The following is an 18,590-nucleotide window of genomic DNA, read 5'->3' on the forward strand; positions in this document are numbered from 1 at the left end:
GTGTATGTATGAGGGAGAGAAACCCACAAATCCTAGCTTGTGTCTGTTTTGCGACAGGTGCAGCAGCTTTCAAAGCTGGAAGTGGAGGATTTGTTGAAAAAAGGAGCATATGGAGCCTTAATGGATGAAGAAGACGAGGGCTCCAAATTTTGTGAAGAAGACATTGATCAGATACTTCAGAGGAGAACTCAGACAATCACCATCCAGTCTGAAGGGAAAGGCTCCACGTTCGCTAAGGTGGAAATTCTTAAACAACATTAAACTCCTTAAAGCCTAAAACTTAAAAAAGGCTGCATACTGGAGGGATTTCTAGGGTCTCAAATGGTGTTTTAATTCGGTCACATTGTCTAGGTGGTGTTCACAAGCTCTGAAAGCGGAATACTTGAAATAGTTTGGCGTGAAGATCAAATGTCTTAGTACAAAATATTTGTGCTAAACCTGAGAAATTGGCAGCTTAAGACCAAACATTTGATCGTAAGCCAGCTTGTGTCAAAACCAAGTAAACATCATTTTGGGTCTTAATATTTTTCCCCCCGCCTTCTGCTTCTCGTTCCTCAGGCCAGTTTCATCTCATCAGGTAACAGAACAGACATTTCTCTGGATGACCCCAACTTCTGGCAGAAATGGGCCAAGATCGCTGAAGTAGAGATAGACTCCAAATCAGAGAAGGTAAGGAGGCTGACAGAAAATGAAAACAAGACGGGATGAATGAAAGAAAAGGAATAAGGATGTGAATAGTCAAAAACATCAGACTTGAAAGTATAAGAATAATAGAAGGATGAAAAAAAACTTTTTTACAGTTTTACTGAAGTAGAATGCACACCTAAAACTGGAGATGTCTTTAAACTGTGTGTGTGTGGGGATGGTATTTTGTGCTCCGAACGCCTAAAAACTGAAACCCCCAGTGACACGAGGATGTTTGTGATCTTCATCCTTTCCCTTTTTCCTCAGGGTTCTTTCCTTTTTGAACGCCACCAGAGGATAAAACTTTGTTAGAACATTCTTTAACATACTTCATCCTGTTATTAGAAAGACTCATGCTATTCTTGATCACAGGCTGTCTACATTTATCTTCTATCCAGGAGTCACTGGTAATTGACACACCCCGTGTAAGGAAGCAGACCCGTCATTACAACTCCTTTGAGGATGATGAGCTGATGGAGTTTTCAGAGCTGGACAGCGACTCAGAAGAGAGGCCTTGTCGAACTCGTCGCCTGGGTGAACGTAGCCGCCGCTACCTCCGTGCCGAATGTTTCCGGGTTGAAAAGAATCTTCTAATATTCGGGTAGGACCGGAGAGTGTGTTAAAGAAAACTGCATATGCCATATTAGACCATCAAGACTCAGTTCGAAAGACAAAACGGAGACCATTCTTTTTCCAAGCTGCTGCAGAATATCTCCTTAGCGGTGGAATGATTTTATGTTTTGGGAACGCATATACATGCTTAACAGGTGACATCTAACAGCTGGCAGTTCATGGCCATTAGACAGCGTGGCATAATTAATAATGACTTAACCTTTATCTCATATGTTTTTTAATTTGGGAGCTGAAGTGTGAACGTAAATGAGCCGAAATACAACATTAAAGTTTTCAGTGTGATTTGTTGTGGAACATTTCCAATAAAGTTGTGATCACACACAGTTTGTTTCAAAGAACAGATCACTGATAGAAATCTGGTGCATTTTCCTTTACTCATTTGTTTCCTGTGTGCATTTCTGTCCGCCCTCTCTGTTCTTTCTAGGTGGGGTCGGTGGAAGGATATCCTAAACCATGGTCGGTTTAAATGGCACCTCACAGAGAGAGACATGGAGGTGATCTGTAGGTAAGAGTAAGAGGAATCATCATTATCAGCTGTTTGTTAGCAGTAGCCAGAGTCCGACACATCACGTTTCCTTTTTGTTGTGTAGGGCTCTTCTGGTTTACTGCCTGAGACACTACAAAGGCGATGACAAGATAAAGAGCTTCATCTGGGATCTGATCACACCCACCAAGGAAGGCCAAGATCAGGCACTCGTAAATCACTCTGGTTAGCATTTTACTCTGCACATGTGCTACAATATACAGTATAAAGTCAGCTTATGACCTAAAGATTGCACTACGTATTGGTATGTACAGACCAGGATTAACTACTGGTGTAAATACAAAGTTAAATTGGTAGCATTAACTCTGTGGAGTATCTTTCTTTTCCTCCTTGTCTGCATTGCAGGTTTATCAGCTCCCGTTCCTCGGGGTAGGAAGGGGAAGAAGCTGAAGAATCAGCTGAATGTTACTGAGGTGAAGAATGCTGACTGGCTGGTCCATTGTAACCCAGAGGTGGTGCTGCAGGATGAGAGCTACAAGAAACACCTCAAACAACACTGCAACAAGTCAGTGCATTAACAGAGCTTTTTGCTTATCACTACTTGCCTGAAGGACTTTATTTTACACTAGAGTGTGTTCGGTGGTGTTTATTTACAACATACTGAGTTTACGACATGGATTATGACACCGCTTCTCCTTTCTCACTCCACAGGGTGCTACTGAGGGTGCGGATGTTGTACTACCTAAAGGTGGAGGTTCTAGGGGAAGCTGCCACTCAAGGTTTAGAGGGGGTACCTGCCAGGTATGATGCAGACAATGTATCATTCACATAGTGTCAGATCAGTTGGCACTGCTGACCAGATCCGGCAAGAAATGAAAACCTTAAAATGTGCTGATTTGTTCAGCATTTTGGTCTTCCCACTTTTTTAAGCTTACAGTTTATCTTTTACTGTTAACGTTGGAGGGAAATATGATTGACTGGCTTGTGTTTTTAGTGCACTGACTTGACGCTGACAGCACTGACTGATGGACTGTTTGTGTGTGTTGACAGTAAACTTGAGGTGCCGCTACCTGACATCGACTACATAGAGATTCCTGTGTCATGGTGGGATGCAGAAGCTGACAAGTCTCTCCTCATCGGGGTTCACAAACATGGTGAATACAGATGTCACATTTGGCACAATATTTTGCCATGCAGCATCTACTTTTTTTTTTTTTGCTGTGTGCTTTAAAAAATATTCAGTTGTTAATTGTTTACAAAACGGCTTTACCAAGCTCGACTTGAATTTGTTTAGCAAAAAAGATTTTGGAGCTATTTGAACAGACTTTAAGGAACAAACATAGATGCCATCTGTTATTTGTGTGTGCAATGCGTAGTACCCTCAGCTCTGTGTTTACACAAATTTTATTTATTTATTTTATTTTTTGCTGAAGACGAGAAACTGCTTTAGAATATCACTGGACACCTACCAACATTCATTTGAAAGGAATATATGTGTCAGTGTTTCCCAGATATTGACTTTTCTTGGGTGGGATGGTTAAGCATATCAACCCTTGTGTGCATATAGCTTTAGATTTATTTATTAGTTTGGGTGAAAGAAGTAATTAAGTGGACAATCCCGTTGTTTTTATATTAGGTGTCAGTCATACAGACCTTGAGACTGTTCTGCAGTCCCCTGTGTCCCCTGTAAATGTGTATCCCCCAACAGGTTGGTGAGTGGTTGCTCGCTGTTGCCAGGTGCAATCAGTCGCAAAGAGGGTGCTGCACCAAAAACCTAACCGTGCGTGCTTTACTCACTGGCAGATTGCTGTGGTTGACCCTAGTTTGCATGGAAGAAGCCAACTTTCTGCAAATACTTGCCATTTACTCTTCCAGCTATAGTGAAACTGGAAAAAGTGTGATGCAAAGCAGAAACGGGGAAGATTCAGATTCAAGTGAAGGTTGTGTTGCACTTTTCATTTACCTCCAAACAGTAGTTTGCAACTGTTTTGTAGGGAAGTTGGGACTATCTGTGCAACCTACTGATGACCATGACAACCTGTTAGCAACTAAAAGCAAGGAGATTTTTCAGTGCAGCACCTCTTTGCGACTAAATTCTAGCTAGCAAATGTCTGCAACCTCCAGTAAGCACATGCCAACCTGTCCCGGAAAACACACTTTTCCTTAGTGACCTGTGGTTACAGTGGGGGACATTGACCGCTCTCTAGGACTGAGTGAATAGGTTTTAAGTAACTGATTTCACATCAACTACCAATAATGTCAAGCATCCACTCACAACAGTTGATATTAGATACGTTTGCCTTTTGACTGATGCTTGTTAGATGGTAACTGACTATGGCATTATTTTTGTGCCACTATTCTGAGTGCACGTAAAAAAAAAAAAAATTGAGAGCACGTAAAAAAAATTTGCAGGTGCAAGTGTTGCATTTTGAGGAGAAATTTATTTTGAACGAAGAAAAGCTAAATTTGAGTGAACAAAATTCATTGCTGCGTGCAAAAAAATGTATTTCAGTGTTTGCTATTATCCACACACACAATAGCAGCCCCTCTCGCTCAGTTTTTGCATTTGCGCTTGCTCACAATGTGTTGCTTGCGCTCTCAACATTTCTGCGCGTGTGCGCTCAACTCTTTTTATACACCGTTATATTTGTGTGTTACGTTCCCCCCGAAGGGGTCTAGGCATGCGAGTGAGGAGACCAGTAACAAATGAGTCCGGAAACAGAATGAAAAGGAAAACAGACAGAGTTGTTCTGTATTAATATAGTTTTATTACAAATGATATAGGTTTATTACAAACAACATTAACTTAAAGAGCCAGCAACGCCGTTTTACCAATAATGCCAAAGAAACAAAGGAAACACTCGCAGCAACAAAAGACAAGACTACTAAACAAAAAAGAGAGGCACTTCCCACACTTCCTACCCTACTCCTCACCATGGGGAGACACTCTCAGGGCCCACAAGCCCATCTACTCACTAGTCAGAAGGAGGCTGTCTGTCCAAAACCTAGCACCAAACCGTGTAGAGCCACAGAGGGGAAAAAACACCTTGCTCATAGCTCATCCCCAGTTTAAATAGCCTCAGAGGTGATTGCTGACTGGAGTCAGGTGGCAAACGAGGCTAATCAAAAGCAGCTGTGTCCTGGGGAGAGAGGAGAGTGAGAGAGACAGAGGGGTAGGAGTGGCAAGAGAGGAGGAGGCGGGGAGAGCGGGTAAACACCCCACCCACACACTCCCACAGCCTCACAGGATGTAACATTGTGCCACAAAACCAGCCAATCACAGACTTGAAATGCAATATCCCAGAATCCATTTCGTCCAAAACTCAAACGAGGCAGTGGCGGAGGAACGCAGAGTGGCGGAGTTTGAAATATTACTCTTTCTGGGTCACAAAACTTTTAAGATATTTTCATGCGAGAATGTTGCTGTGTAAACTTCTAATATCTGCTTGATTTATCAAAACATCACATATTTGCAAAAGTGCCCTGACATTTTCGGAGATGCCGAAACCGCTCAGACTTCACTGTTATATTAGTTCTTGCTGCACTATAACATGCTATGCTGAGCTTACTAAGGCTGCAGAGCAAAACATGATAATGGAGTTTTAATCTGTCTTCGAGAAAAAAACAGCTGATTATTGCTCCATTACTGAAAAGTGGGGATATAATGTATTGTTTATTAATTTATTAAGTGTTTGTTTTTCCATGCATACACAATGTGCAAACGTCCTGCTGCCTCAAATACTTGTTCCCACTAGTAAAAGTGTTTTTCCTCTGACAGGATATGAGCGGTACAATGCAATGCGTGCTGATCCAGACTTGTGTTTTCTGGAAAGAGTGGGGATGCCTGATGTGACAGCTCTGTCCTCAGAGCAAGGAGGAGGAGAGGTGGCTTCTGACGTCGCTGACAGGTAAGGTACACGGAGACAAACACCAACACAGCAGACCACCGCGATTGTGTTCATAGATTGCTGAAAAGGTTTTTAGGGTATTTCTTTTTTCTTTTTTTTTAAATAGTGAAAATTCTAAACATTATTTTCTTCAGTCTGTTGTTAATTTTTGTCTTTCTTTTTGCTGTATGTGTAACAATGACATGTTTATAGGGCTACGTCGTACTAGATTTGGTATGTGCCATGTGAAATGATTAAACACATTGATCGTTTTGGCACAGGGACCCTTTTCAGCATGTTACAAAAAGGCCTCAAAAACTTACCATGGCAGCTCACACCGTGTTTTGGTCGTGCATATTAAAAACAAATTCTTTGTTGATATTACCTCAGTTTCTATCAGCTGACCCTCAGTAACCTCTTTGTTTAGCACAGGGCCATTAATTAGCTTCCCTGCAGATCTTCAGCAGTTCTTTGTACTTCTTCCAGTCATCGCCTTTTATTTATATATTTATTTGTACTGCTGGTAGTAGTGTTCACAGCAGGTTGCCAACACATCCTGTCTCCTCTTGTTCCCTGTTTGTATTTGTTTACACTGTCACCTCCCCGCTCACACACCTGCTTTACATACTGAGTGTGAAGATTGAAAGCACGTAGACATACAATTTTAAATGCACAGGGTGGAATTAAGGTGCTTGTTATGGTGATAACAACCAGATAATATTTTTCATATAGCTTACAGACTAACACGCTCACAGCTATTGTGAGGACATTATCATAAAGTATTCAATTTTAGGCTCACCATACCCATGAACAATTTATAAGAACTGTTAAAATCAGCTTCAGTAGTAATGTTTTCTGGTAGTTTCACTGTACTTTCAAGTCTTGCAAGAAGAAGTAATGCTGCCAGGAGCTGCAAAGGAATAACTGTCAGAGAGGGAGTGAGCCAGAGAAATAGACGACCGAGAAAAGTGTGGGAAATTTATTTTCTGGATGCTGCTGCTGCCTCGGCTAATGGTAGCGCTGTGAAGATTAGACGCATACATTTGAACAGGAAGCTTTGATCCACTTCCTGAAGGTAATTGAAGTTGTCGTTCGCTTTGTTACCTGTTCAACCTGAAGCTGCGCCCAGCTGAGCAGAGCGACTGTGTAGCAGGAAGATCTTCTAGTCTCAAAATGTTAACTCTGCAGGGTTCCTACAGAGCTTTGAGAACAGGATAGGAGAAAATAAATGAATGCAGGGAGACGATGTTACAAGGATGAAATTGTGCATGCAGAAGCAGTAGTACAGGAAATGTGGCCATGCAGAACCTGCACAGGTGTGAAAGTGTTTTGTGTGCTAATACTTCTCTTTATTGCTGCCCGAGGAGTTCTTGCTTTATGTTGAATCTACAACACACACAGCACAGGTGTGATATTTTTGGATGTTAAAAGTTTTTGAAATGCTGGTAGGAAGCCTTCCAAAAGAAACAGCAATTATACATAGAAGGATTTTTCAGGACTTTTGCAGAAACCTAAAAATACAGTTAGGAAATAAAAATCCATGAGCGATCATGAACAATGCTTATTTAATTCATTAACAGTTTATACAAGTGATCATAAATAATATAAAATTGAAACATGAATTCTCATTTCTGTCTTTACTAAAAAATAGAAGAAAATTTGGTACTACAGGAAAGGTCCTTCCAAGATGAATAGAAGTTCTTTTTTCACAGCTAATAAACCCTTTTATCTTTTAATTTTTTTTCCTTTAAGAAGTGCCCTTAATTAACCCATGTGCTGAATTCATTTCAGTGAATTCATTAATTCATTTTCCCCAGTAAAATTGGAATCGCATTGGTGCAGAATTTTAAATAAATGATTAAATAATTTGATTTAGAAGACAGTCATTTGCAAACCCCTGCGACAGACTCACAGTCTGACTCGCAGAGTGTATCCTGCTGCTATACAGCAGTTTGAATCTCACTCTGGAGAGGCAGCTGAATGGCCAGTGTGATGGTTAGTAACAGGTGAATTTTCTAAATAAGAAAAAGGGTGATTTTCTAAAGATAAAGTTCACATCGTCTTGCCCGTTTGACAAATAGGGGGGAAAAATAAAATGCTTAACTATGTCGCCATAGCGCCTACCCAACCAAAACCTGCATGAGGGAAAAACTGTATTAATTTCCTCCCTGTGAAAATGCACAATGAAAATACCAACCCACATTCAAAAACATGAACATATGCCACAAACATCAAGTCTCTGCAGAGATCCATCTGTCTTTTTTCATTAGCAAATTTTGAAATATGCTGTGCACCAAAACATTTAGCTGATTACTGCGTTTTTATATTTTTGCAGTTCAATAGTACCTTAAAACTAATATCAGACATTAGAATAACCACTCTGCTCTTTACTGGGTTTTTGAGAAATATGTGAAGAACTAAAAAGAGGAAATAAATTAAAAAAACAAACAATTTAAAAAAGACTAGCATAAGGAAACTAAAGCAGTTCTGTGTGGAGCCTGTGATGTGACTCCTCAGCCAGGCTTTGTTTTATTTTTCATAATCACATTTGTTTTTCTTCATTGCATTAATAAATTGCCACCAACAAAATGTAAGAAGGTGTGAATTCATGTTCAGCTGTTTTGTTATTACAGTACCCATCATCCCCACACACACACACACACACACACACGCCCACACACACGCCCACACACACGCCCACACACTTGTGCCATACAAAATGTTTTCTTTACATCTTATCACATTGTCACAGCTCATAATCTGGCAGGCTGTTTGTTGTTGTTCTTCGTTAACAGCTTTTTCTTCTTCTGTCATCGTGTTTTCCTGCCTGTATTTAGATTATTTTTTTTTAAATCTGTTGTCCTAGACTGCACATTTACTCTAATTCATCCCCGAATTCTGTCCTTACATGTGTTGCCCAGTCGTATAATGAAGAAGCTCACTAGGATATTGTTATTAACGCTTTTCTCTTCTACGTTGTTGTTTCTCTTGTCAGCGCATGCAAAACTGAGGAGACGAAGGATGATCCTGAAAACAAACCAGATGGAGGAGAGGATAGAGACGAGAGCAGCAAGGTGAAGTAAAAGCTCTCCTGAGACTATATTAGTGATGTGTTTTTTGTTGTCTTCTCTTCCTCTCTCACTCTGCACCATGCCACAGACAACTTCTTTGAATACTTTCTTCCAATGTGTTATAAAAAAAAAAAGGAAAAGTAATTTTGCATGGGGGAGGGGGATTAAAATTGCCTCAGGGAAGAATTTCTTTACGTTTTGGACATTTGCAAGCTGAATACTTGCATGGCTACTAGGTACTATTAAAATAAAATGGTTGAGTTTATGGTGCATTTTTAAACGCTTTAATACATTTGACAACAGAACAGATAATGTTTTCCAAATGCAAAAATCTCATCTCTAGGTTTTTATTGCTTACTGAGTCAGGTTTCATTTGGCAAGTCCAGCGTGACTAACATAAACTCCAAACTGAAAGTTTAACCTCTGAGTATAAAAGCTGTCAACGATCTCAAAACATGAATTCCAAAAATATTTTTTGGCTTAACATCAGTTTTTGTCAATCTATATTGACAAAACCTAAAGTAGAAACCTGGCATTCACAGGGAATGCGTTTTTATGATATGATCATATAGTCCATTTCAATAGTTTAATAGTGTGTGGTATTGCATTCATTACCATTTTTTTTTTTTACTCCTCAGCCAAAAAGGCTGACGGGATACTGCCGTTGTTGCAGCCAGGACATCCATGATTGTAAATGCTATAACTCGAGAAGCAGGGCGACATAAAAGTTTCAAATTGATAACATAGGTGCATCTACTAAAAATCTCAGATGAATTTGAATCTTTGACTTAGAGGTTGAGGTCACAGAGGTCAAGTTTTCTAAAATCTTGTGAATGTGATCACTTCAGAACAAAACAGCACGGGATTTTCAAATTCATACCCCGGGTGCATCTGTTAGGAGACTGAGGGGTACTACTGGCAGCTGCCACTGTTCTATAATTTAAATATTCTTACTGTATCATGATTTTAATTATAATTATATTGGCCAGTCTGAAGAATCCTTCTAAAAGAATGATTTATTGTATAGAAGAATTCTTGTTACTCTTACACCCTGATCTAGGGGTAAGGGGAGCAGAGCATATGAATCATGTGAGACCAGGTGATGCAAAAGGACAATGATACCAGACACACCAGCAAATCTAATGGGGAATGGCTGAAAAGAAGGAGAATCCTTGCGTTGCAGTGGCCCGCAAAGTACATACTGCAACCCAACAGACATGCAGTGGTGAAACCACTCTATGACATGAATCTATGCCATAGAGCAAGGGTGTCCAAATCCAGTCCTCAAGAGCTACTGTCGGCTACGTTCACACTGCAGGTCTTAATGCTCAATTCCGATTTTTTGATCATATCCAATTTTTGTGTCTGCTTATTCACACTACAAATAAAATGCGACAGCAAACGCGCTCTAGTGTGAACACTCAAAGCGGCCCGCATGCGCAAAAGAAGACGTCACTCACAACGCGCTCTGTTTATACCCAGACCAAACAATATTGTTTGACTGATGGCCCTTAATATAAAGACTTCGGACTTTACGTTTCCCAATTTTTGCTTTAAGTTATTTTGTAGGATAATTATTAGGTTATTTACATAATAATGTAGATAACCTAATAATTATCCTTATTGCTGTTTTAGAGAGGAGCAGTGCTACAAAGGATAGTTGCAGATTTCCGTCAGAATCTGCAGATTATACAGTACAAATAAAATGTTCACGTTTCTCCAACGTTGTCTTCCCAACAGTTTCACTAACATCTACACTGGATGGCCAGGAAGCGTTCACGATGTCTTCTCGGGCGCTTCTCCGGCGCTGATAATTGGCGTCTGTCTTGTGTCAGTGACGTAAAAGACGGATTTAATGCGACATGACCGTTCAAACAGCAGTCGCTTTCTAAAACATCGGATATGTATCGGATTCAGTAGCACATACGAAAGTGACCCAGATCGGATTTGAAAATATCGGATTTGTGCCGTTCACACTGTCATACCATGATCGGATATGGGTCGCATAGGGTCAAAAAAATCAGATTTGATGCGCTTTCGCCTGCAGTGTGAACGTAGCCTTAGATGCATCTTTGTTCCGACACAGCTGAGTCAAATGAATGGCTTGTTACTGGGCCTTTCCCAAACTTGATTGCATTCTGAAGAGGTAATCCAACCCTTTGGTTCAACTGTGTTGGAGTAGGGATGCATCTAAAAGTTGCAGGACCATAGCTCTCAAAGACTGGAGTTGGACACCCCTGCCATAGAGTATTAAGAGAGCAGTGCATCCCTACAAACTGTGCTGAAATTCCTCCACACTGATGTGAGAGACTTATAAAGTCATACAGAAAACTTTAAATCGTTGCTTCTAAAATTGTTTTTTACAAGCTATTGAATCATGGGACACTCTAGAGTCCTTTTCACAGAACTGTGCCCATTCTGACTGAGACCTCGGTCAGGATTGAGATGCTGCTGCTGTCGTGAGAGTACTGTGCTGACAGGCTTTTTAAATGGCAAGATGCTGTGTTGGATATTAACCAGCACAGTTATCAACACGCAAGCCCACAAGGCTAGCCATTCAGGAGGACACCTACTGTGGGACACTCAAGAGACCCTCAGAAGCATAGAGTTTGCACAGTCGTAGAAAAACGGTGGATAATAGCATAGACAAGGAATAATCAGGGTCAGATAGAGGCTGTAACAATTACTAATTATTGATCAAAAGAAACAAGCAAACAAAAAACAGAAAATGATAAAGGACATGATATAGTAATATTCACAAATACAGACAAAATACACAATAAACCAAAAAATATTAAATTAAGGTAAAGAAAAGATGGAGTTAAAACAACAGAAGAAAATGTGATACAAAAAAATAATATTCAGCACAACGATAAAAGTAACAGCTAATAACAGTAACAGATAATAAAGAAATAAAAAGGTATATATTTTTAGCCAGGCGACAGAAAAGGTGATTTTGTGTTTTGTGTTATTCACAGGGAGAGGAAACCTGCTCCAGCACCGATACATCAGACAAGCCAGACAGTACTGGTCCAGGTGAGACAGTTACAAGTGTTACATACTAATATGAAGACCAAATGAAGAGCTCCATTACTCTTTGCGTTCAAGGACCAACCATACACATAATTCAAGTTTTAATCAATAGCTTTATAATTTCTTGGCATTTTTGGGTTGTTAAAGGCTAACCCAACTTTTCAAATTGTACTTTTTCTTTTCTTACTCTGACGTTCTTTCAAATGGTTTGAAATACGATAATTTCCCTCCACTCGATTACATTTCACTCCTCTGTTCTGACGTGAGGTGTTTTAACACGACATTTCCCATCAAAACTTATTTCACTTTTCCACTGAAGTCTTAATTTCCTTAGAGCTCTACTAAGGACTTGGATAATTGTTATGATGAGGCTTGCTTCTTCAAATCTTTGTTGTAGTATTATAAGTGCAGTGACACATAAGGTGGATTGTTAAGGGAAAGCTGCAATTCTCTTTTTAACAAGATTCAGTGTTGATTTCTATTTGAATCAAATATTTAATCATATGTTTCCTTTAAAGTTGGTATGGAAACATCATTTTACAGTTTTAATTTCAATTCTGAAATTGAGGTATTTATTTATTCTCAACCAAAAGCAGTATTAGTAGCTAAAGGTATAATATTCAGAAGTTGTTGATTACTCTTTTTAAACACAACATTTTATTATTTAAAGACATACAGAGAAAGAAAGAAAAAGAGGTGGTTCAGTGAACGAGAGTGAAGCGTGTTGAGAGGTGATGCCGGTGCCAATAACCAAGCTGTGAATCAGAGATATGAAAATGTATTTTGTTATTCTTTTGCAGTAGTTTTTTTAATATTTCAATGACTAAACACAGTCACGTTTGTACAATCCTGTGAGAGGCATGCTTCATCTTGCCTGCAGTGGCCTTTTTGCTTTTTTGCTTTCATGCGTGCTCTTCATATGTCTGTGACACAGAAATGACGAAGAGAAGAAACACATCGACAGCAATATACTCTGGTGTGTTTTTATAGGATCACACCCTCACGTTCCCTCTGAGCTGAACAAAATAAGAGAATACATAAATAATGCAGGCTTTATCCACATAGACACACATTTGTACTGAATGATAAGTGGTTATTTAGATGCTTCTTTTTTTTGTGTACCTTCAAACACATCCAGTGTGTGAAAAATCTAACGTGCTGACTCTGACTGGCTTTTCTCCAGACTCTCAGATGTCAGGTGACCTGTGCACCCAAGATGGAACTTTGGTCACCACAACGACAACAGGAACTGGGACCGGGGTGGCAGCTCTCCATGTTGTCCAAGCCCGGCCCCTCTGGCCCACAGGCCCCGCCTTGACGGCCCGATTACGTCGCCTCATCACTGCCTACCAGCGCTTCACACTACGACGCGAGCCACTGCTCAGGCATGACTTTATGCTTCACGATGGCCTCGTTGGTATGGGAATCGGAGGAGCCGGAGCTGCTCATAGTCATCACGCTGGTGGGCCACTGGCTTGGCAGCTGGGTGAAGATTTGAGACGGTGTTCTGTGGTCGCTACAGAACCTGACCCTCTGTTTCTGGAGTGGCAGAGAAGGTAGAAATGTTTGACATAAGACAGAGATGCCAAGCTTTTGTCATATACTTGAATCTTACCTTTGTGGCTCTGCTGCTCAGCATCTTCTTTCAGACAAGAACACATCTGCTTTCACATGCATTTATATGCAGTTTCTCAGCATATGCATTTATTCAGTCATTTGTATTTTTCTGTGACTTTTTAGGTGGACTCGTCGAGAACAAGCAGATTTTTACCGCACAGTATCATCATTTGGAGTGGTTTATGACCCGGAGAGGAAGGCATTTGACTGGTCCCAGTTCAGAGCTCTTGCCAGACTGGAGAGGAAGACTGATGAGAGTCTGGAAAGATACTTCAATTCCTTTGTGAACATGTGCAGGACAGCATGCAAGCTTCCACCCAGGAAGGAAGAAGGTACTGTTTATGATAAATGCCGGTTGGGGTTGTTACTGACATCTGTGATGGACTTAGTTTATCAACAGGGTAACCCTTGCTAATTTGTATTAATTGCTCAGCTTCATGTTCCAGTTAATGTTTTCTGAAACAAGAAGCTGAGCACTGCAGGTTTTTGGTTTTCAGCCACACTTCTTAAGCCTACAGTTAAACAATACATCATTTAGACTTTGTCATAAGAGTGTCAACTTGCAGATAATTTTTGAGGACCTCGTCATCGGGAACATTACTGACCCCTGCTAGTAAAATAGCCTCCATAGATGTAGTTTTTATAACTTGGTTAACTACAAATTGCATGTTAACATATAATTAATACATAACTTACTCTCCTGTATATGCGCAGGATAAAACACAAAATCATTTAAAGACAGGAGTGACTCTTGAACATACTAATACTCTCCATCCCTTTTACTCTGGTCTGCATTTTTCCTGCCTTCTCCACTGTCTCTATGCCAACATTGACTGTCACCGTTTCCGTTTCTCATCCTTTTATTCTTTCTCTGCTTCTCCTCCCTTTCTCTTGCGTCTCCCAGGACTGGTGGATCCCGCTGTGATTGTGGAGCCTCTGACAGAAGAAAGAGCAGCTAGGACGCTATACCGCATCGAGCTGCTGCGCAAGATCAGAGAGCAGGTGGGCTCTTTGAAGAAACAAAGCTTAATAACAAATAGCGTACTTTTCATCGATGGAACTCTGTTAGACATTGACTTCAAGGTTTATCTTGCTTGTACTGTTCTGAGTTTGTGTTGATGGTTTAGAGGGGTTGAAATTAACCTCATTTGTCCCTCTTTAGCTTCCTTCTTTTCAGTGTCATCAAAAAAAGGCTAAAGATTAATCATCGGTGAACCTGTATACAAGTCATTAAAAAAAGACACTCCCTACAAATGACGTCATATCTAACCTCAGAATAGACATTTAGACATTTTCTACATGGTCAAAAGTGTGAACTGTTTATAAGTCAGACTGTTTATCATGCCTCAGGTTACACAGCTAAAAACTGGGGCTGAGGTAATGCCCACAGCTAACTCGCTAGTTGTGTTGGGGAGTCTAGTGCCAAGGGTCAAAACATATTTGTCCAGAAAGCATAAAACAAAAGAACGACACTTCTGTCTACTAAACCTGACCATCTCTCTGACTATGTGAATATAAAAATGGATAAAATGGAGACATTTTCATTCGGTTAAGAAAGTAGCTTGGTCTCTGAACTGCATCCCTCTCTCAGGTTCTCCGCCATCCGTTACTCTCAGCCCGTCTTCAGCTGTGCCGGCCCTCGCTCTACCTCCCTGTATGGTGGGAGTCTGGCAAACACGACCGCGACCTCCTTATTGGGGCAGCGCGCCACGGTTTGAGCCGCACCGACTTCTACATCCTCAACGACCCTCAGCTGAGCTTTCTGGAGGCTCACAGGAACTACGTCAGGGGACACCCTGCTCACCTTCACCCTCAAAGCCACCATCACCCTCATCACACTGGCTTGGCGACTCATCCTGGCATCTCATCCTCCTCCTCATCTCATCCCCAGCTTCCTCATCCTCACTGCTGTCTGTACGATTCGGGACTCGGTCGCCACTCTCCTCAGCCTCCTGAATATCCCCACCAATCCTCTCATCACCACCACCATCATCATCACTCGCAACACCCTATACCTCCATCTGCTCCCTCTCCTTCCTCTTCCTCTTCTTCTTCTTCTCACCCTCACCTTCACCCTCCACCATTGGATGCTCATGATTCAGCTTCACCAAGTCTGGGAATAGTTCCTGGACCTCGAGGAGATTTCCTTGACTGTCCACCTTTGGATGAAACTCTGGAGCTGGGCACGCTACAGCATGACACCATGTCTGCAGATTCTTTACATGGAGGAAAGGTTTCCAAAGATGCCCTCAACGGTTTCCCCTTTAACTCAGCTGCAGGAGGTCAAAGCATGCTCAACTCATACGGTGTGGGTGGGACAGACCTGGATTCAAAACTAAGGAGTGATGTGCTCGTTGGTGAGCAGGGCTCGTCTGAGGAAACTGGGCTGATGGCACCATCAGTGGAGCTAGATCAGTTACAGGTATGCAGTGTTATTCGAGATAACTACTCTGATATTTAAATAAGACTTATATAAGAAACTATGTCTGTGATTGAAATGTGTGTATGGACTGCATGAGATGCTTTGTTTCTGCCCTAAGCAAAAAATTAAATTTATAGGAAATTTATATTTATATGTTTTAAGCATTTTATTGTCTGATATAGCAAATATCTGACATTATGACACCTACTCGGTTAATAAAAATATAATAAAAATGTTTTTGGTCATCAACTAACCATTTGAAATTTAACAGTTCAAGTTATTCACATAGGTTTTCTTATTTCTGTGCTTTGACATCCTACACTTCTGTATTGCAGGCTCCCTGGGACAGTACGGACCACACTAGTCCTGCTCACCATATGTTCAATGAATCTGATCCGATCCTGGGTCCTTCTACCTTAGAGACGGGCTTCCTGGAGGAGGAGGATGAGGAGGCACAGGGGGGAGACAGAGGAGGGGAGGAAGGTGGAACTCTGGAGGAGTGTTTGGGCCTTCCGCCCTCATCCCCTCCTTCCCATCCATCAGCAGGCGATTCTGTTGAGCCACTGTCCTCAAGTTACATGCTCTTTAAGGTTGGTTTCACCAGCCTGTGCCTTCTGGATAACAAAATAAATATGTCTTAAATGTCTTTGTAATCACAGCCCTCAAGATAACAATAATCTGAAACCCTTTTCATATTATCGGCTTAATGCTCAAATAATGTAATGCAATGTGTCCAGTGGGGCAGACGGTAGATAAACATGGCAAAATTGCTCTAACAAAAGAGGAAAAAGTAAAGGGGAAAATCTGTTGTAGGGAATATTGAAAACACAAAAGTGCTCAGCTGCATTATTAAATGCTGACATTTTGCCTCTTCTTTCGGTTAGTATATTCAATGAACGGGGTGTGTTTCAGCAAAGCTCAAATGGATGCTGATCTGTGATGTTTGTCAGGGTCATATTGCTCCAAGTGAAACTATTCATTGGATTTTGCATATTTTACATTTTAAGATCTGTAAAACACATTTGCCAAACACTAAGGGCTGCAATTATCAAGTATTTGCTAAATTATTTTCTAAAATGGCATCTTTTCAAATTATATTAGATTAGATGAAAGTTTATTAATCCCTCAGCTGGGTTCCTCCGGGAATTCAGTTTCCAGTAGCACAGCACCGACAGAAGTTGCGTGTTACAGATACAATAGAGGGGAATAAGAGTAAAGATATAAGCATAAATATACCATATATACACATATATAAATACAGATTATATAATATGGATAAATAGGAATACCAGTGGATTGCACATTTGAGTGAGTCTATTGCACAGTGATTATTGCACAGTCTAATAGAAGAAAAAATATTGCAAATTTTGCAGAAAAAAAAAATAATTGTAATAATTTAGAGAAAATTCTGAAAGACTTCTCAAAGATGGCCATTTTAACTGCAGTTTAACATCAAGGTCATCATGTTAATTTTATATGACATTGGAAATGTTCATTATAGATTCTGTTCACATCGTGCGATTTACATCTTTCCTTTTTTACCCCTCAGCCGTAAAAGGCTCATGGCATGTTGTTGTCACCCTGCAGGCGGCATGGACACGCGAGTTTGTGAATGTAATACCTTAGAGTAAGGTGACATAGGAGTTTCAAATTCATTTCACAAATGTTTTGATTAAAAATCTGGGATGAATTTGAGTCTCAGTGACCTCGACCTCAAGGTCAGAGGTCAAGTTTTCTGAAAATCTTGTGAATATGATAACTTGAAAACAAGGTGATGTAGAATTTTAAAATTGATACCATAGGTTATCTACTAGGAGCTTGAGGTAGCACTGGTGTCGCCAGTATTTTTTGAATTGCAGCGATGAATAGCGTCCTGTTTGTGGTTTTTTTCTTCTTCTTTTTTTCTTTTTTTAAAATCAATTTAAATGTTGGAAAGCTGCGACTTGATCACACCATCATTATACAAGTAAACTAAAGTTAATAATTAATAGTATTATATTGTTGCCAAAATGAGCATGCCATTTAGGCTTCAATAAATCTAACACTTATATTTTGTGTCCAGGACATTGGTGTGAATGAAGAACCGAGTGCAGATCACACGGACCTGTCAGCAAGTCCTCCGCTGCCGTACGTACCCCCTCCTCCACTTTCTCTGTCTGACATCACTGCCCACGAGCCACAGGATGGACTGGGGCACTCTGATGTCTCTGAGAGCCTGACTAATCCTGTGGAGGATGGAGATGATCGGGAGGAAAGTACCGGCTTTGAGTTTGATGATAAGGAGGAGGAAGAAGTTGAAGACTTGTCAAGGGAGACCTTGGAACAGAATGTGGAAAAACAAAGAGGCAAACATCTGGAAGGAGAGGAATGTAATCCAAACCAAGGTATGTCAAAGGGAAAATATTGAGCATAGTATTTAACTTTTTTTTTCAGGAATTATCACAAATATTCAGTTTGTAAAGATGTACAAGTTGCTGTCCCACATTACCTCATCCCATTGGTTGTATAATATTGTGATAAATGTTAATATATCATAAATTATATCAGTTGCTAATGAAATGTCCTGATGTTTTAAGATTCCTTTAGGCCGTATACACTATGGCAAAGCCTCTTAATAACTTTAAACAGTCTAATGTTTTACGCCCCAATCTGAGGATTAAAAAAATGAAGAGATAACACCAACCACTAGGGATGGGTACCGGTATCCGGTGCCATCATGGCACCGGTTCTGACATAAACGGTAGTAACCAGACCGAAAA

General features: G+C 40.5%; 1 protein-coding gene across 6 annotated transcripts in view; it reads left to right on the forward strand.

Annotated features, from left to right (window-relative positions):
* chd6 (chromodomain helicase DNA binding protein 6) overlaps positions 1-18,590 on the forward strand; it is a 99,298-nt gene that overhangs the window by 66,237 nt on the left and 14,471 nt on the right. For all 6 annotated transcript variants that reach the window (XM_085159042.1, XM_085159043.1, XM_085159041.1 and 3 more), the window contains exons 21-37: positions 58-237; positions 559-669; positions 1,083-1,285; positions 1,742-1,822; positions 1,908-2,026; positions 2,207-2,366; positions 2,513-2,602; positions 2,852-2,955; positions 5,580-5,709; positions 8,684-8,762; positions 11,738-11,795; positions 12,976-13,348; positions 13,533-13,741; positions 14,314-14,411; positions 15,001-15,831; positions 16,167-16,421; positions 17,894-18,215. In XM_085159042.1, the coding sequence (XP_085015168.1) occupies positions 58-237; positions 559-669; positions 1,083-1,285; positions 1,742-1,822; positions 1,908-2,026; positions 2,207-2,366; positions 2,513-2,602; positions 2,852-2,955; positions 5,580-5,709; positions 8,684-8,762; positions 11,738-11,795; positions 12,976-13,348; positions 13,533-13,741; positions 14,314-14,411; positions 15,001-15,831; positions 16,167-16,421; positions 17,894-18,215 (3,403 nt within the window). The remainder of the gene's footprint in view (positions 1-57; positions 238-558; positions 670-1,082; positions 1,286-1,741; positions 1,823-1,907; positions 2,027-2,206; positions 2,367-2,512; positions 2,603-2,851; positions 2,956-5,579; positions 5,710-8,683; positions 8,763-11,737; positions 11,796-12,975; positions 13,349-13,532; positions 13,742-14,313; positions 14,412-15,000; positions 15,832-16,166; positions 16,422-17,893; positions 18,216-18,590) is intronic.

The sequence above is a fragment of the Neolamprologus multifasciatus genome, chromosome 5 (assembly GCF_963576455.1).
Source record: "Neolamprologus multifasciatus chromosome 5, fNeoMul1.2, whole genome shotgun sequence".
Taxonomy (NCBI): Eukaryota; Metazoa; Chordata; class Actinopteri; order Cichliformes; family Cichlidae; genus Neolamprologus; species Neolamprologus multifasciatus.